General features: G+C 44.1%; 9 protein-coding genes across 9 annotated transcripts; 6 read left to right on the top strand and 3 right to left on the bottom strand.

Moving 5' to 3' along the window:
- Positions 1 to 996: 996 nt before the first annotated feature.
- CCR75_006897 (uncharacterized protein) lies at positions 997 to 3,195 on the top strand (the record flags this gene model as incomplete). The annotated part of the gene is made up of 1 exon (XM_067964962.1): positions 997 to 3,195. One exon carries the CDS (start codon positions 997 to 999, stop codon positions 3,193 to 3,195), a length of 2,199 nt encoding a protein of 732 aa, XP_067815188.1.
- Positions 3,196 to 3,291: 96 nt separating this feature from the next.
- On the bottom strand, positions 3,292 to 6,762 carry CCR75_006896 (uncharacterized protein; the record flags this gene model as incomplete). The annotated part of the gene is made up of 1 exon (XM_067964961.1): positions 3,292 to 6,762. One exon carries the CDS (start codon positions 6,760 to 6,762, stop codon positions 3,292 to 3,294), a length of 3,471 nt encoding a protein of 1,156 aa, XP_067815187.1.
- A 582-nt stretch (positions 6,763 to 7,344) lies between these two features.
- On the bottom strand, positions 7,345 to 7,779 carry CCR75_006895 (uncharacterized protein; the record flags this gene model as incomplete). Its single annotated transcript, XM_067964960.1, has 1 exon — positions 7,345 to 7,779. The coding sequence occupies one exon, from the start codon at positions 7,777 to 7,779 to the stop codon at positions 7,345 to 7,347; it is 435 nt and encodes a 144-aa protein (XP_067815190.1).
- Positions 7,780 to 7,987: 208 nt separating this feature from the next.
- On the top strand, positions 7,988 to 9,217 carry CCR75_006894 (uncharacterized protein; the record flags this gene model as incomplete). The annotated part of the gene is made up of 1 exon (XM_067964959.1): positions 7,988 to 9,217. The coding sequence occupies one exon, from the start codon at positions 7,988 to 7,990 to the stop codon at positions 9,215 to 9,217; it is 1,230 nt and encodes a 409-aa protein (XP_067815189.1).
- A 221-nt stretch (positions 9,218 to 9,438) lies between these two features.
- CCR75_006893 (uncharacterized protein) lies at positions 9,439 to 10,155 on the bottom strand (the record flags this gene model as incomplete). The annotated part of the gene is made up of 1 exon (XM_067964958.1): positions 9,439 to 10,155. One exon carries the CDS (start codon positions 10,153 to 10,155, stop codon positions 9,439 to 9,441), a length of 717 nt encoding a protein of 238 aa, XP_067815192.1.
- Positions 10,156 to 13,757: 3,602 nt separating this feature from the next.
- On the top strand, positions 13,758 to 14,081 carry CCR75_006892 (uncharacterized protein; the record flags this gene model as incomplete). The annotated part of the gene is made up of 2 exons (XM_067964957.1): positions 13,758 to 13,783; positions 13,868 to 14,081. 2 exons carry the CDS (start codon positions 13,758 to 13,760, stop codon positions 14,079 to 14,081), a joined length of 240 nt encoding a protein of 79 aa, XP_067815191.1.
- Positions 14,082 to 14,085: 4 nt separating this feature from the next.
- On the top strand, positions 14,086 to 14,470 carry CCR75_006891 (uncharacterized protein; the record flags this gene model as incomplete). Its single annotated transcript, XM_067964956.1, is given in 3 exon segments — positions 14,086 to 14,097; positions 14,135 to 14,177; positions 14,193 to 14,470. 3 exon segments carry the CDS (start codon positions 14,086 to 14,088, stop codon positions 14,468 to 14,470), a joined length of 333 nt encoding a protein of 110 aa, XP_067815194.1.
- A 2-nt stretch (positions 14,471 to 14,472) lies between these two features.
- On the top strand, positions 14,473 to 15,246 carry CCR75_006890 (uncharacterized protein; the record flags this gene model as incomplete). The annotated part of the gene is made up of 2 exons (XM_067964955.1): positions 14,473 to 14,657; positions 14,874 to 15,246. The coding sequence occupies 2 exons, from the start codon at positions 14,473 to 14,475 to the stop codon at positions 15,244 to 15,246; spliced, it is 558 nt and encodes a 185-aa protein (XP_067815193.1).
- A 266-nt stretch (positions 15,247 to 15,512) lies between these two features.
- CCR75_006889 (uncharacterized protein) lies at positions 15,513 to 17,738 on the top strand. The gene is made up of 5 exons (XM_067964954.1): positions 15,513 to 16,442; positions 16,515 to 16,630; positions 16,693 to 16,857; positions 16,934 to 17,077; positions 17,149 to 17,738. The coding sequence occupies exons 1-5, from the start codon at positions 16,309 to 16,311 to the stop codon at positions 17,358 to 17,360; spliced, it is 771 nt and encodes a 256-aa protein (XP_067814856.1). The 5' UTR covers positions 15,513 to 16,308; the 3' UTR covers positions 17,361 to 17,738.
- The last annotated feature ends 616 nt before the right edge of the window (positions 17,739 to 18,354 follow it).

Below are 18,354 nucleotides of genomic sequence, written 5' to 3'. Positions count from 1 at the left end.
TTGTTAATCTATCTTTGTAAATGTTGTCTTAACTATAAACTAATACTAAACATGTAAATGAATTCTTATCTATCTTATCTCGTAACTCTCTTTGATTACTTCTACAGCTGATTAGTCTGCGGAATAAATAGACATAATGGTCTATACCTATTTATGGATAAGAATTCAGGAAATTACTATTTAAAGTAATTTCCTCCAAATATTATCTACCTTTTGGATAATATTAATTAACAATCTTTCTTTGTTAATTTCATGTAACGATACACCCCGTTACACTAATGGATAAGCTTTTATAAAATGTTACCATGTAAAGTAATATTCTCCAAATATTATCTACCTTTTAGATAATATACATTAATTAACAACCTTTAAGTGCTAATTTCATGGAACGATGCACCCCGTTACACAGAGAGTCACTAAGTTCTATAGAACAAATAGGTTCAACAACTCAGCTCGTAGAGCTTAATGAGCTACTAATCACTAAAAATGGATAAGTAGCGAAAGTTCGTCTTTTGAGTTGAAGTTTATACTTACCATTAAGGAATGAGCACTATCGAAATGGTTAGACAATGCCACACTAAAAAGCACCTCTTCAGGCAAAGCTTCTAAATCTTTTCAAAGCAAAGCTCGTTGAATTTAGTCATATTAATTGTTGTCAAATGTCACACAGCGCAGTACACCTGCTATAAAAACGCAGTGAGTCGTCTGCCGCTTGAAGGATAACTTATGCCACCGGCATCGCCTGGAAAAGACCTGATTGGCCTGATCAAAGGATAAAATGCGACATACAAATAGTTTTTCTTAGTACAACGCGGCGCAATATTCCATCATACGTAATGTTGCTGATTGCGCTCGTCATTCGTAACCCTTGGTAATAAAAAGGCTTTTATAGATAAACCAGCTCCGATTATGGCAAAATGTAAGCAGATTACGTTCTTGTTCATTTTACAATTATCTCTTTACCGTCAACAACACGAAAATCATTCTTTTTCAGGGATGACAGTTCCTGCCGAAGAATATTCGTCGCAAGAATTCATGGAAAAAGAGCTATCCAGCGGTTCCACACTACACAGAGAATCAGAGAAAAGCGCTCTAAGGAGATGGTGGCAGTGCAATCATAATCGCTCGTCTGAAAACGGCTCAAGGCTCGCAGCCGGCCACGAAGCCTTCAGTTCGACTACCAGCGAAAGTGACCATCGATCCCGACAGCTGTCGATTCCTCACACTGTCACTGAAAAAAACGGTGGTCAGGAACTTTGGGTGAAGGCCCCTGTGGTCTCTGGCTCGCTTGAAAAGCGCGGTTTTCGGTGGCGCAAAAAGTGGAAAGTGCGATTTGTTGAATTAAATGGTCGACAACTTGCGTATTACGAGGACAGTTCCAAGATCCATAGGCCCACGACCGCAACAGCGAATCGCTCAAAGAAGAATCGTACCTTAAAGATGAATGTGGAGATCACAGCCGATGCCGTTCTAACCGATGTGGACGCGTTAACGTTAAGTATTACTCCAGCGCAAAAAGCGATGCCTTGGGTGCTACGGGCCAAGGATGCTGCGACGAAGCGACGATGGCTTGTTGCCTTGTCGGATTGTATTGACATTTTAGTGTGGTTACGACACTATCAAGTTGGTGCCGTCGTGGGTGTTGGAGGCAACGGAGTTGTGCAAGAACTTGAGGACAAACGCGACGGTACAGTCTTTGCCGTCAAGGTACTAGATGTGGCTAAATTTCGTCATCGGGAACAAGCGGTGGCTGAAATTGAAATTATGCGCAGCATTACAAACAACATTACGCATCCGAATCTTGTCAAGATTCACAAAGTATACGAAGAGCTCCAGAAAGTATACATTGTCCAAGAAATGTGTACCGGTGGTGAATTGTACGATCGCATCGTCCAGCGCGGTAAATTGTCCGAACAAGACGCGGCTAATATCTTGCAGCAACTTATGTCGGCGTTGGAAGCTCTGCATCAACATAACATTTTACATTTGGACATTAAACCCGAAAATATTTTATTTTCCAGCAAAGAGCCCGATTCGAAAATTATTCTAACGGACTTTGGTCTCGCCCGAATAATTAATGGCAAGCAACATCCACTGGGTCAAGACAGACCTATGGCTGGAACAGTAGGATACATTGCCCCTGAGGTTATTTCGTCCCACGTGTACAGCGAGGCGGCCGATGTATTTGGTGCTGGGGTCATTCTATACATTCTACTAGTCGGACGCCCGCCATTTTATGGAGATTCAGAGGTCGAGGTCTTGTCGAAAACGGCTCGAGGAGACTATTCGTTTGATCCAAAAGTCTGGAAACATGTTTCCGAGTCGGCTAAGCAGCTTGTGGCTCGCATGCTGGAAATGCATGCCCAGGAGCGCATCACAGTCAAAGAAGTGTTGGCACATCCGTGGATTACACGGCAAGGTAGTACTAGCAGCAGTGAAAGTGATGAAGAACGTGGTCTCACTACCAGCATGATCACGAGACTGCAACAATTTAGTCTTGACCGCAAGTCTCAGAATATGGGATCGTTTATGGCATCGATGCTTTTGGATGATAATGAGGCGGACTTTCAAACTCTCGTGGACGAAAAGACTATTGAATTAGTGATTCGACAGCTGTCTGTTGACGGAAACAACCGTCTTCCACTAGATGGTGCCCATGTCATACTCAAGGGCATTGGTCTGTCGCCGTACATGGATGAAAAAGCTTTTGTTCAATTCCTAGACCAAAATCACGACGGGTTCATCGACGCTAGCGACTTTTGCGCAAGTGTTCGAGCAGTACGAAATCATCACGAGTCTTTTGCGAAAATTGTGTTTTCGGCCATTCAACTGATCAATTTCGACGACAAAAGTGATTTAAATGTAGAAGACATCAAGGCACCAGCACTGACACGTCAACACTTTGCCAAAGCCTTCGACAAGCTCGAGTGTCCAAAATCACTTGCTGAGGTCTTTTACAAATGTATGGATGAAAATCTCGACGCGAAATCATTAGATAACTCGTCAATGCCTAAAGTATCGAGCTGGTCGGTGACTGAAGACGAGTTTGCTACACTTCTCACTCAATTTTCTTTTCTCGGGATGCTGTTCATGCAGACAGCCAAAGCCAATGTTATATCGATAGTAAAGACTCATAGTGGTAACGACATGCCACGTATCTCGGAAGATATGTCTTCTTCACGTTCGAAAAAGTAAAATCATACGTAAGAACATATTCAATTTCCACCGTGTATCATCCGAGTCCGTTATTACTCTAATCAGCAGCCAATTCTTCTTTTTACGCTGCCGTCTTCACATAGTATGGCTGAGCTTAGATGGGACCTCTGAAGGCTTCGCCACCACCGATGCCTTCTTGATGTCGGCGTCCGGCTCGGCGTCAAGTACACGGGTCATCCACGCTTTAATACGCGGCAATGCGTACTTATACCCGACTTCAATGATCTCTTCCATCTTGCTAAATTCTAGCGTGCCATAGTCCTTGACAGGAGGACGCAAGTACAAATCAACACACTCTTCTTTAATGCGATCTTTGTGTTGCTCCGAGGACACGTAAGCCAGCGCAGCTGATACATCGCCCATAGAGGGAACAGCCACAGTCTTTGCAAATGGGTTGAGTTTGTTCCACAGCACCCACCATCCTGACAGTGTCGTCCCATAGTCGTAAAAGTCCGTGCACGACTCACTAGCGACATCAACGGCAAAAATGTACTTAATACCACCTTCTTCCTTCATAACATCCGCAGGGAGATTATTCATGTAGCCACCGTCCAGCAATAAGGAGCCATTCTCAAAAATTGGAGGAAAATACCCTTGTAAGCTCATCGAAGCTCGCACATACTTCCACGCCGGACCGCTTCGATGAACGTTCATGCGCGACTTGGCAATATCCGTCGACACACAAAAGTAATTCAGCATAAAATCCTCAATAGACAAGTCGTAAAAGAGAGCTCGAATGCTTTCGTTGAAACGGGATCCATTAAAAAACGAGGCAATGGGTAGCGTTAGATCGCAAAGTTTCTCATAGATACTGCTGAGACGCATCGACAATTGCCGCACCTTTACTTCGACCAAATCCAGACTGTTTGGATGCATGGCATACATTCCGCCAATGAAGGCGCCAATACTTGTTCCACCAACGACATCCACGTGGATACCACATTCCTGAAGAGCACGTAAAACCCCAATATGAGCAAGGCCTCTCGCACCACCGCCACCAAGTACAAGCCCCACAGCATTGCCAGTGATTCGACGACTTAGACGCATAAAGTCCGAACGATGATCTTCAAACGAAACTTGAACATTATGATACCCACTGATCCACTCGTACTTTTCCATGGGAAGAATAAAACGTGGCAGCAAGGGACCGTCGATTTGCAATCGTAATTTCTTTTTCAGCGCATACGAACGGGACGATCCATTCGCTTTTTGCTTCGCCGCAGCTTTCAATGCAGTCAAAGTCCAATCCTTCTCTCGGATACGCACCACGTTGATTTCTGCATCTCGTTTCTCCCACGCATCTTCTAAAATCGACACCATGTCGCTGACAAATGCTTGTTGAGGCTGTGTGTCCGAGCAGAGCAGTAAAATATGATCCGCTTGGCGCAAACAAAGCTTTGTCCAAGCTGTCAAGTGCGGATCGGCCTCGTAAATGACCAACTCGTTTGTGCTTTCAATGTCTCCCATCCATGCCGTTAAATTGGCTCGTGCTACGCGTGAATTACTGATCCACTGCTCGCCAAGAAATGCCTTGGCTTTTAAAGACGACACTGTTTCAACGACAGCAAGCGTCTTTAACGACACTTCCAGATGCGAGCAAAAGGTCTGTATCTTTGTCATTTTGGTGAGCGAGAGAACGGCAATGGTACCGATTGGAAGAGTATTTTCTGTCTTTTGCCCATCGGAAGTCGTAGTATTGGAGCCAAGCGATAATAAAACATTACCACGAGACTTATTACCACTCGAGTCGGCTTTCAATGAGTCCACACGAGGAGTGGGCATACAACGTGCGAGCTTTTTGGTAAAATGAATGAGAACCGTCGGATGCATGCTCACTACATAATCAAATACATTCCGTGACATTTGTGAAATCTGCGAGTCTCGAATAGCAAATACCGACGAATTGCTCGCTCCTGCTGCGAGCATATCCATCGCTCCTAAAGTGGCTCCTCGAACAAGATCGTTCGACGTTTCGACTTGCTTACCGCGATGGGAATGCATCTGTACTACACGTAGTCGACCGCTTATGACTGTAAATACGGAATCGCATCGATCTCCACGATTAAACAAACTCTTGCCACTATGAAGATGCAGCCAATCGAACGATGTATCGGCCACACAAACCAGATCCGAGTACTGTTCAAGCAAGTGACGTGTACACTTTACAGCCACGGAATTTAGCTGCAAGAAGCTAGAAAACAGGGCGTCTGGAATCCAAAGTAAAATTGTCTTTTCCAGACAAATGTGTCGCGTCGCAACGTAGTGCGAGCCTACAAAGCACGTTGCGATTCCAATTTCACATCCTTTCGAGGCCTTGTACAATTCTACGTACGTATGCGATGCCGTGGCTACTTGAACACTTACAGAACCATCAAGAACAATGTAAACACCTAACGCATCCGTGCTTTCTTCGGTCTCTCGAATGGACTGATTTGTAAGCCGCGTTACGACTTTCAAACAAGCTGCCAGTGTCGAGCGCAAATGAACTTCGGTTAAACCGATCGCGTCAGCTACGCAGTCAACAATTTCTTCAGTATGCATCGCAGTGTCTTGCTGCTTGAGTAGCGATACGTCTACTAAAGGAGCGACTTGGATAATTTTTGACGCAAGTCCAAAGTGATCAATTAAAGATTTAGCGGTGATTTTTTCCACTTGGCTTAAAGCAGCTTGGGCCAAGCGATAAAAAGCCCCTGGATACTTATCCAGCACTTTTTTAATAGCAAGGGGAGGAATTTTTAACATGCGCGTCCCATTCTCTTCTGCTCGTGCTGACAAATTAGCACAGACTTTCAGTTTAGATGTATTGCCTTCTTGGTTTTGAAGCGCATTCACGAGCATAGTGAGCAATGGCAGTGATGATGTCAGTGTATCTCCCCGTTCCAATAACTTGCTAAATTCTTGCTCCTTGCTACTTCCATGAATTGTCAAAAACGCCGAGCCGTTGACAATCATTAAAACGGATCCATCCAGCTCTCCTTTATTAAAAACACTTTCTCCCTTTTGAAAGCGTAAGATTGTAATATCTCGTGCCAGAGGCTCGATAAATTCTCCCCGAAGGAACGAGAAAATCTTGGACAATGTGTCGTATATAAACCGGAGATTCTCTTGGCCACAGTGCTGACGTAATTCAAGTGGAAACGTGACGTGATCTTCCTGCTCAAGCTGGCGATTTTCTTGCATACGCTTGCGCTCTAGCTTGAGCAGATCCGAGAAGGATTTCGAGTGCCTGGAATTGTGTCGCAGCCGCTTCGATGTGGGTGATGGCGGCCGTTTCTCAAGATTAAGTGAAGTCTTGCGCGGTCGCACTTGGCGTGATGCGACCCACAAGAACAAACCACCGAGTGCCAACGCGACAGCTATTAATGCGGCCACACCGCCTACTGCGTATGGATTCTGCCCCTTTACATGTCCGTGCACGTCGAAAGCCAGAAACGAAGACTTTTGCGCTGCCTTTAAGCCTACTTGTGTGAACGCGGTAAATCGTAGTTGTAGCCACGCCCAGAAGTCAGACATTGCAAGCTCTAGCGTCACATACGACAGGCCCATAAGATTGCGGTAGCAAACTTGGTGTTTGTCTGTTATTGGCAAAATTAGACTTTTGCGATGGTTCCTTTTAAAAAAAATTCAATTAGTTGACTTTTGACTTGATACAGAGTGACGTGAGTGCGTTGGAAACCTAATTCTCGCCTGTCGCGGTAGCTTTGATTTTTAGATTTGGAGGATAGGCGGTAAACTTTGAAAGAGTACTCAAGACAATTTCAGAAACACAAGATTAGCAAAGACAGCCCTGCGTAACCTACTTAAGGAAACAAATTGTGTCCGTATGAAGCACTGCACTTCGGCGGTTTTATGCGGTATGGGTAGGATTCTAGCACTTCGAGCTGCAAAGAAGCAAAGACTATCTCGTATCATCAAATTCAATATAATGTTGCATTAATACGAAGAGCAGTTAGTCAGAGCAAACTTGGTAGCCCAATACAAGTTTCAAAATCGACCGTTATTTTAAAGCAATTTAGGCACACATTTTGTTTATTGATTTGCTTTTGTATTGTTTCCTCAGCTTTATGTATAGTTTTGTTAATGTTGTTATCCAGGTATGTCGGTATAAAGGCCGCATTTGCCTGATAATCACGGAAATGATCGTGACGCAATGAGCGTCATGGCAGCTTCTCGAGGAATTCGCAGCGAGTTCTGCAGATTAGTAAGACATTGCTCATGCAAATAGTCACGGAGCAGCGTCTTGAGAGAGCGACAGGCAAATTGGTAGAGCTTCTGATAACTGTCAGGATGCGATGTGAGCTGCTCGGGCGACACGTGGAACTCTTGAAGACACAAATTCCGCCAGAGTTCATCGTCATTACTCAGGCGCTTCCATGCGCGGCACACGCTGCGTGCTGAGCAGAGGGACGGTCCATCTAGGAAGCTGAGCACCGCATAGAGGTTTTCGTCACAGGCAAAGTCCACAAGACGTAGAGGCTCCGCATCAGGGACGTCGTCACAAGGGCTCAACGAGCGTGACCAATTGGCAACAATACGCGCTTCGAGTGATAAAATGTTATCCATTGGAGCGACTAATGGGTGGAGGATAATTGCACGAGAAGTAGAAAGACTCATGGAAGGTGAGTAAGATTTCCGCAACGGATGTCGAAGTTGATGATGTTATTGGAAGATTGATTATGAATGCGTGCGCATGGTAAACTTTACCAAAATAATGATGTAACATACACGTATTTTGTGTTTTGAGCACTAAACTTTAAAATCAAAAGCCTCGATGGCCGTCATCTCGTCGCGACCTACGGCGGGATCATTCCTGTCCCTGACGCAAGGCAACGCCATCAAAAAGCTTCCAGTCACTCTAAATGAAGAAACAGAAAAAAATCCTCCCGATAAATCCGGAAGCAATCCCACTATTGATCACAAGCGCAAAACTCCTAGTACACAGCTAAGCAGCAATAGCAGTACACCAGCCATGAACAAGAAGAGAGCGCGGTTATCGATTGGAACACCTGGGAAAGTCACGCCCTTGAATGATGTTCGAGAGCGTGAAGTTGAGCGAACCTTTACAGAGCTTGAAGTGACTGAAGTATACAAGGCTATCCGTAAAAAAACAGGAAGTCTCGGCGGCAACGCCGCTGGTGGAGCCATTTACGGCGAGATTACCCAAGCTTCTTTCCAGCGGGTAGTTGACTACCTTAAAGATAATTGCGAATTGACCAAAAACAGTCGCTTTATCGATGTAGGATCGGGTCTTGGCAAACCCAACTTCCACGTGGCCATGGACCCTGGTGTCCAGGTGTCGTACGGCATCGAGCTGGAGGAGCTACGCTGGCATCTATCGCTTCACAATTTGCGGAGCATCTTGTTATTGGATTCGCAGCGCGTAAAGCCACTTGCAACTGTATTTACGGCTGGCGATATTACCCACGCGCAAACGTTCGAACCATTCTCTCATGTATATAGTTTTGATGTAGGTTTTCCTCCTGACGTAATGGACAAGATGGCCGATATGTTTAATCGTAGTTCTGCTAAATACTATACTAGCTTCCATGCACCACGGAAAATCGTGGAAATGTACGGATTCTCAGTTGAAAATATTGGACGAGTGGCGACGTCCATGGCTGGCTCAAGTGAGGGCCATCAGTGCTACTTTTACCGGCGTTTAACGTCCACTATCTTGAAAAAAGAGCTGATAAGCGAGAAGCTGAAGGTGGAAGAGTTGCCAGTAGACAACACCTCCTTAGCGGTGGATCCTCTGTTTACCATGGGTCTTGAATTGCTAAAAGGTGGTCGCGAAGGCATGATCGCGTGGCTTACCGACTTTTTTGGGCACGCAAATGAAGGGCGAACTCGCCGCCAAAAACGTGAGCTGCGAGAGCGTCGGATTGACACGTACTACCCCAGTGTTAAGGCAAATGTCCTGGTCCCATCCAAAGGTTTAGCACAGAAAAGCAACAAAAAGACACCGAAGATAACGAGGCGCAAGATTTGTCTTCAAGTCTAGCTATCATATTCAACTTACGATGGCTACTGTTGACACACGCCTAATAAAGCAAGCACTATGTGGCTTGTGGGGTACGCCATGAATCGACCTGGTTACATCGTAATTAGGGGTTATGCTTCCAGAATGATGATTATACAAAGTTGTATATAAATGCACATATGAAAAAATTCTATTGATCCTGACAATTCCGCACTCATTGACCACAGCTGGCAAGAAATGCTTCACTCCGCGACTTGGCTTTCTCCAACGGATTCTACAAAGAGTTTCTTCTGCAGGGGGGAGAAAATGTCACCGCCTGCGTGAATACAAGAGATTAAAAACGATACGTCCTTGCTTTCAAACCGTTCTTCCTGTCGAAATTGATCTAATTCATCTCCAAACGCAGTTGTAAACTCTTCCATGTAAAGCTGTCGAAATTCGTTCTGGACGGCTTCCTCTCCGTTTATAGTGGTATTACTCGTCAAATGTTTCTGCAAATTGTGATCTGCCGATGCCATTAGTGTGCGGCTCGCATCAGCTACTTTGCGTACGATGCCTAGACGCGCATACGTTTTTGTAGCGTCTTCAACCTCGTCTCCAGCCGCCACCAGATCCTGCAACAGCAGTGTGGTGGTCTCGTCCTCCGGTAGATCCTCCGGTACATCCTCCATTTCTTCGTCCTCCTTACTGCCTCCATTTAATACCTGATCGTACGTATTTTTTAACGAATTTTGTAACTGGGACAGCGTAGCAGATGTCTCGAGACTCTTGGCGATGAGCTCTGCGCAGCGCAAGCTCTTATTTGTGACCGCTTCCAGCAATTTTAGTCGCTGTTCGCCCGCGTCAGCCTCCACAATAGCTTCTGCACACTTTTCGGCAGATGCCTGGAAGCCATTCTCACTCAGTAACGCGATCAAGCGATCGCAACTCGCTATGCATTGCGCTGCATCGCCGTTCATGTTGCTTAAAATTGTTGATTGGCTGATCGAAATACCACAATTTCATAAAAATTCATCGCATAACAATTGCAATTAGTACCCACTTGTTCTTAAGTGAGCTGTCCTTGAGCTCTTACAAACGACAGCTTTTTAAAGTATAAAGAAATAAAGCTCGCTGTCAATAATTTGCCGGTCAACTCGCATAGTTATTCAATTAGTATTACGCAGCTAATCAGATAGCCAGAAAGGTTACGACGATGAGCATTGGGCTTGTGATGTGAGAAGATAGGTATGTTGAGGTACGCGTACGACCATTGTATCCTGTCGCCAGGCAATAGAGTTACTGTTAAATAGAAGGGACTGCTGACATGAATGGATGCGACTGTTGCGTGAAAGATGCGATCATTGGGAGTGGTCGAAGAAACCGACGGGGAGGAAATTAAAGGTAACGGATAGCGATAACTAGGATCACACTCTCGAATGCATTTAGTCCTCAATTTTACATCTAACTTTCAGCACGAGTTGAAAAGGTTGTGAGCCCAAAACACACTGACTCTATCCTCGATCAGTTAACCCGGGACGCGATGTTGCCGAGACGAACGTGAACGTACTAAACGTGGTTACTGACCCGCCTGAGATGCGAAAGGAGGGGCGATAGGTACATCCGAGGCCCAAGATGGCGCGAATAAAGCTTCTGACGTGATGTAACGGGGTGTGTCGTTATATGAAATTAACGCTTTAAGGTTGTTAATTAATAAAATATCTAAAAGGTAGAGAGTATTTGGAGAAATATTACTTTACATTGTTATATTCTAAAAGCTTAACCATTGGTAGATGTAGACCATTATATCCAATTAATTCTTGGCCAAACAGTTCTCGGAAAGTGAAAACTGCTTATTTTAGTGAGACAGGTTCGAATTTATTGCTTGGCTTGACTTGTGTACTGACTTTAGTCCCAGTTAAATAAATAGCCAGCTCTCAGAAATAGCACCGTTAATTTTTGCTGCCAAAAAGTGTAATTTCAATTGCCTCACCGAATTTCCTATTCTTAAGGCATGAATGGGGCGACGGTCTTTAATGCACCGTTGTCTCCATCTTCAACGTGTGCTGCATTGGCCAGTGCTTCTAAGAAAGCGGCATCAAAGCCAGGACAGGAATTTTAAGGTGCCTTGTGCATTCGAGGTAGGAACAAGTGCTAACAAATACATAAGACCAGGGTTAAAACATGTAGCACGAATGCTTTCAACAGTATATAAAGCGATCGACTTACCGGCACCACAAGCTGTCGCCAATGGCTCAACACTGATCTCATTATGGCATCGCTTTTCATCGAGACAGAACATCAAAATGTGCCGCACGACGTCGAACCAGCCATGATTTGTGTACTGCTTCAGACGACAAAGTCGATGATCTATGCAACGGAAGCACATCCGTAGGCCAGCGCAATTCGCTATGACGAAGTGAGCGTGTAAATATTTAGGCCAGCGCAATTCGCTATGACGAAGTGAGCGTGGAAATATTGAATTCATAGCGCACGAGTATATAATTCATTCTTGAGCATTTTTAGGAATTTTTTTTTTTTATGGAACGATGAGCTGAGACGTGAGCAGGCTCGGAGCGAGGCTCCCAACAGGACTGTTGAGATGCTACGTTCTGAGTTCACGGACCTAGTCGGTGGCCAGCATTGTAACATCGGTTGTGACTTCTCTACGGTCAACAGCGACTCGCTTACCTTTTGGCTTTTGTGATCGCAGACGCGTGCGGATTTTGCTGGTTGGAAAGCTATGTAAGAAAGTTGAGTCCCTCACATGGCCAGCTGCTATGCTTTCGGCAAAGAATTTATTGATCGTTGCGGGAGCGCCACTCGATATTGCTGGCTTGTCTGACGAAGAAGTGTGTTTTAAAGTTACGAAAGAGTTTTCCAAAGCCAAGTCGTAGTGCCCCGTTATATTCCGTATAAAATACTTGGCTGGAGTGGTTCCCCATTCGACACTAAAATTGTGTCAAGAAGCCGAACAGCTTTTTTAATAGAACAAAAGGGCATGATACCCATAAAGTAAATGTACCACAACAACGGTTCACAAACCGATGTGTACCCAATTACATATCTAGTCCTAACTAAACGTTGGGCGGGTCCATCCGAATGGCGAGACAGCTTGGCCGAGCCGTTTATACTGTTTGTATGGATTGTAGTAACAAAGGCCGCGAGACAGCTTGGCCGAGCTGCTAACACGATAGACTCGGATGACGCTAGGCGTCATCCGTTAAGCGAGGTGTCTAGAAAGATACGCTCCAATACATATTTGTGCTATCTATAGAGATGTAGGACCATTCGATTTGTGCAAGGAGCGAAGATGCACGGCATCGAGTCTCAAGCCCAGAGAAAATGGAAATTAAAATGTCAAATGCGGACCGTGTTTGAGGTCTTTAAGACTTCATGCAAACGTTTCAGCCGCCACGTGCCGATTTCAGAGCTCGAGCAGAGCTCTTGTAACTGAAAGAGTTAGCTCAAGCGACGAATTGATTGTTTTCTTTGTGGATCGAGCTAAAATTGAAACACGCGCGAGGTTAATACTGCAAAATTGACGGAAGTGTGGGTCGTGGTTTTATTGGAAAGGGTGAGAAATAATGAAGTTTAATTTTCAGATGTTGTATTGTACTGAGGTTGTATTGTACCGAGGTTGTATTGTACTGAGGTTGTATTGTACTGAGGTTGTATTGTCCTAAGGTTGTATTGTTAACGAATAAAATTGTGGTGAATATTTTATTGTTGGTAGTGACTTTACCACTTACTGCCAAGAAGTCGAACAATGGTATTCACTTGTACGGAAAGAACCGACACCCACACTACGTATTGCCTTTCGACTTTTATCGTTTTTGTGTCAACTATAGAAGGGCCAGACTCAGTGATGCCACGTCCTAAACGACGTACGAGTGTCACCTAAGACTATGCTACCAATATCTCCTGCCACGGAAGTTTTGTCGGCGTCAGTTGTGTCGAAAATATTTTAAATTGAGACTGTTACGGCCCCCAATACTGCGGCAACTTCTCTGATCGGGCATTTATCGACTATGTTATTGTTTTGAGGGTCACAGAACATTTGGATGTTTTAGAGACCTCGGACGAAGCTCATTTACGCTTTTGGTATCCTCCAGTCTATCGGCCAGATTATCCTTTACCGATGAATATTGAGTGGTTCTGCTTTCCTAGTGGACCGGAGATTGTTACTCAAGATGAACGGCCTAAAAGCAAATTATTCTCTTTCGTTCTCGTAGGTGGTGACGATGGTCTCTGCCAATCTTACGTCGTATATTTGATAATTTATCATCGTCGATATAAATTTAAAGAAAACGAATGGCATGGTACCTGTTTGGCCTTTTTGACACGAATTTCGTTGAAGACATTACACTGTGTTTATTTGCTGTGTGGCCTACGTTTGGATGGCTGAAAACCGAAAAAAGCAAGCCAGCACCGAAATTAGAGACGAATTGAGTCTGAAAGAGACACGGACACAGCAACTGAGCCTTTGTCATTGAATCACGCTCCCTATTCGAGGTCTTGGAATTCACACAAGTTGGCTACACCCTTTGATTGAAAAAATGGTCAACCCGAACATTTGGTCATGGAACGATTCAGCTGCAGGAGCCTGTTCTTCCTTTTAAATTGACTAAAGCATTGTGTCATCGACCGAAGAAGATTTATATCTGTTTTGTATAATAATATTTAATCAAGCTGGCTTGAAGGAGACGGTAGTAAGAAAGAATTGAAGCAAGATGTTGGAATTGAGCAACGCAGTCGCGTCAAGTGGGGTCCGAATACTGAAAAACATATTCGTTTGGAGTTTGTATGCTTTCTCTCAGCCCTTGTAAGGGGATATCGGGAATGCTTATTCTCTGTGAATCAAAAGCTTTCAGTGTTTAAACCAAGCGCCGATTTGTTGAAATGAATCGATGGCCAATGAGGTAAAGCCGTTGGATTCTCGATTTGTTTTGTACACAGTCTTTTCAAGCGTTCGTTGAAAGCCAGAGCTCAGCAGACCTAAGTGTGTTCTATTAAGTGTATATATCACTTTGTCGAGAACCAATAGAGATACCATGGTCTGAATCGCCTCAAGCGTTATTAAAGTCCGATAGTCAGCACTCGCTTTTTGAATTAAGCACAGCGACAACGGACGTACCGGTTCTTGTCATTGATAGCTCTAAGAGCAGCACCGTTTTAAACGCAGGCGATGAGAGTCGGGATAGTAACGAAGGTTTTGCTGCAACGGTACTACTTTTATCGTGTATTAATGAAGAAAGTAGTTTAGAAGCGGAAGTCTCTGGGTCGGAAAAATAAAAATGCTTTTTCATGAGGAACGTGCCGTTGCATGGGATCCATTCGCGATGGAGTCACATACGGTTGATGTTATGATGGCCGCTTCTTTAAGCTTAAAAGGCACATTAAATTATGAACGTTTTGGTCAAAAACTTGGAGTAGAGCGAAATGTGCTGAAGTTGATTGGTAAGAGCGATTCAGATGCGGGGTACGACACTGATTACAGGGTCGCAGGATCATACTTTACGTGTATGGAATCTACGTGCGACTTTAAAGAAGCAAAAGATGTTTTCGTTTTTATCTATGATTTCTTTCCTCGCAGCAATTGCTCGGCTCTGGGACACTACGAAAGAGAGCAGTGTGGCCGTCTTAAGCAATAACAAGGCAATAAGGAACACGGCAATTTTGCGAATACTGGAATTAGTTGCTTACGCTTTTTAACACGTGACAATGACTTGACCTTGGAGTATCGTCGTCGCGCTGTTGAGATTTGGGATCTTGCTGTGGGTAAGCTGAAGATTCGTGTCGAGGCTCATGAAGCTGGAGTCCGTGACCTCCAAATTTTTGAATCTCGGCTTGTGGCTGCCTCAAATGATCGGGTCATTAAGGTTTGGGATACTGCCTTTTGTGGTTCTTTGCAAGGTGTGCAGGAGCTGGGTGGACATGGCGATCCTGTTCACTGTGTGAGCCTTGGAGGACCTGCTGGGCCCACGGTCTGCACGGGTGCAGCCGATGGGCTTGTTCGAGTGTGGGACTTTCGATACGTAGGCTCCTGGGACGGCTCAGTGCATGTTTAAGATATTGAAAATGTAAATACTTCTTAGGATGAAAAGCTGCTTGATTGTGCATAAATTGTCAAAAATTGATAGAGGCAGGAAAAAATATATGAGTGAATGATTGGTCAACTCTGCTTTTTATATGAATTTAAAGAAACTACTCTATATTTGATCGCTAATGATTGACAACCGGAGCTATACCCCTTGAAGCTCAATCTCTAAAAAGTTCAATTAGTTGTTAAGCTGCGAAAACTTGGTTATTCAAAATTGATTCTAAAATTACCATAAGAGCTTCATGGGAGAATTTCCAGGTGTATTCCTTTCTGATTCGTCTGAGCTTTTTAATATATTACAAGAAATCGTAGGACATGAATCTTTTTCTTCTTTGCTTGATTGTTTATACTTCTATCGGAATCACTTCGAAATGCTACTGTCACAGTTCGTGAAGATGATTCAACAGATTGGCGGACCTATTGCCTTAGATTGACCGCACAAACAAAAATTTTCAAAAAGACAGGCATTAAGCTTGGCGGAGGGCATTTCTTGATGATCCGTTGACATTTTCTTACTTAACGCCGCCAGTAGATTCATTCGCAGTTTCGGAGCAGTCTCATTTACGGTGGTGCTTCATGTTGAAAACAACTTTTTTGATATAATTCGCTTAATAGTTTGACCTACTCCGAAATTTCTCATGAATATTGGTGAACTTGCTACCATTGCATCCTCAGCAGCAAAACACGTGCACTTACAGCTTAAACTTTCGGTCCTCAACTCCACAATCCATTAAATTGGAAGTACGTTCGCCAAAAACGAAACAACCTCATCCTTCTATAAATAAAAATACAAACTTAGATTTGTAGCAATCTTACTATCCTAACAAATGATACTCCCTCACGTTAATGACACCCACCCCCTTTCGCTCTCCTCCACCTCTTTCTTCCCATCCCTCGACGACCTGAAAGGTTTTCCTCCGTCGCAAGTAAAAGCGCAGTAGTCAGTCACAGCAGGTAGCCACTTCGTCGCTCCCCGCACTGCATTTTTCATATTGCGTGTATTGCATACCCCCCCACCAATCTACGACCAATGGCCGACCAAGTGGATCCTTCCGCTGGCGTTGAAACCCACGTGCCTTCGTCCACGCAGTGGTCGGAGCACAATGCGCCAAACGGACGCAAGTATTATTACAATGCTGTGACAGGCGAGTCCACCTGGGAGTGGTACGTTAAATGACGCGCGTACTCGACGCGTAGCTTCTCATCTTGTGCGTTTGTACTTGCGAATCCTCCTAGTCCGGTGGAGTTATCACTTCCACAGACTGAAATGCCTCGTAGTACTAATCCGCAGCAGCATCTGCCTGTCACAGGAGGCTTTCAGCAACCTCAGCCGCAACTTGCTGACCAACAAGGTGCGTTTCGCAAAATGCATACAAATTTGCATATATTGACGTTGATGCGCGTTGCTTTGCAGGAGCTACGGCCTATGGAGGTTACCCGCAGCCGTATGGCCAGCCGATGCAGTATCCTCCGCCGTACGGAAGCAGTGGTTACATATACCCCTTTCCGCAGGCGTATGGCTACCCCCCTCAAATTGTGGGCCCCGGTCCTCCAATCCAAACCACCGAAAGTGGACAAGGTAAGAGAGAGCTCTTTGGTGGTATGTGCATAGTAATTTTTAAGTGGTTACAATATAATTGTATTGCTGCGTATAGGACCTCCTGGCTGCAACCTCTTTGTCTTTCACATCCCGAACGACATGACAAATCAAGATCTTTTTAATTACTTTGCTACATTTGGCAACGTAATTAGTGCTCGAATTATGGTGGAGAAAGAAACGGGAAGGAGCCGTGGCTTTGGTATGGATTGAAAATACTTGATCATTTGCGTAAAAGAGGAATATACTAAGTTGCGCGAATAAATTTAACAGGTTTCGTAAGCTACGACAACGCGCCATCGGCTGACGCCGCCATCAAGGGTATGAATGGCTTCCAAGTTGGCCGCAAGCGACTGAAAGTGCAGCACAAGAAGGAAAAAAATCAAAATCCAATGTTTGGAGACATGCCTTCTCACATGGACAATGACGATATCGACATGGCTGCTCAAGACACTAGGGCTTCTTCGTTGCCCACGGGCAATTAAGGCAGAAATTCAACAGATACACAATGCTATTAATATTATGGAGTATTTTTGGCGGGGAATGGGGTAAACACCATGATTAATCAGTAATAATTACCGAAAGCAGATTGCGCGTCGTAGATTTCGCTTTTTAGGAACTGCATGAAAGTGTATCTAATATCTTCCGCGATAGAAAGAGATATTGGACATTGTTGCTTCCTGTGCACAAAGTTTCATCATATTAAATTCGGGTAGATCCCTTCAAAGAAAGGATAATCATTCAGCTTCACTCTGATGGCTTCAAGTAATCTCGCCAGCTTAATAGATAGTTTGTAGAAGCTGACTAATTTGTTAACCTTTTCCTGGTTATCCTGTTATGACTCAGGCGGTTGCAGCGCTACCCCGTTTCACTGAAGTAACTTCACATTTAGTCGAGAACGTACAACGGGGAAGTTACGCAAAGTATGATAATGATAAAATTTGACATTCTAATTAAGTTTAAATTAGCATAATTATTAATTACCAGTGAAGATTCTTCGAAACACTCATTATCATTTTGAAGAGGAAAGAAAAAGTTTACTTATAGTTTTATAAGGAGCAATATAATATAATCTTTTCGAGGAATAACAAAGAATAATAAAGAATTTTGCCTTTGCAGATAATATTGTCAATATTACATTCCATTCATGGTAACTGTAACGGGGTCCATGTTACGGGCGGAAGTTGCCCTAATGTTACACAGTCCCCGTTAAGTACGCTTTGTGTACTTAAGGTGATGGTCAATTCCTTAAGTTTAGTAATTAGATCCACCACTTGGGTGTGGTTGAAATTGTGATCCACCATTGTGTATGTGATGCACAAAGGTGCATTCACAGTAAGAGGGATGACACCTAGCGGCATCCGTGATGACGGGTAGCTTCATCCGTTACGCAAGGTATCTAGAAAATACGCTCGCAATATATATTAGTGTTATCTACAGAGATGACATTTTATGATTGTTTAAAATAGGTATTTATAT

The sequence above is a fragment of the Bremia lactucae genome, linkage group LG3, assembly GCF_004359215.1.
Source record: "Bremia lactucae strain SF5 linkage group LG3, whole genome shotgun sequence".
Lineage (NCBI taxonomy): Eukaryota > Oomycota > Peronosporomycetes > Peronosporales > Peronosporaceae > Bremia > Bremia lactucae.
The sequence above is the reverse complement of the archived record's forward strand: the minus strand, read 5'-3'. Positions and strand labels throughout refer to the sequence as shown.

What these genes read in the sequence shown, in the direction of transcription:
- CCR75_006889 (XM_067964954.1), top strand. Translation starts at nt 16,309, where the DNA reads ATGGCCGACCAAGTGGATCCTTCCGCTGGCGTTGAAACCCACGTGCCT. An exon ending in GCAACTTGCTGACCAACAAG is followed by an intron (nt 16,631 to 16,692) that starts GTGCGTTTCGCA and finishes GTTGCTTTGCAG; the next exon opens with GAGCTACGGCCTATGGAGGT. An exon ending in GGGAAGGAGCCGTGGCTTTG is followed by an intron (nt 17,078 to 17,148) that starts GTATGGATTGAA and finishes TAAATTTAACAG; the next exon opens with GTTTCGTAAGCTACGACAAC.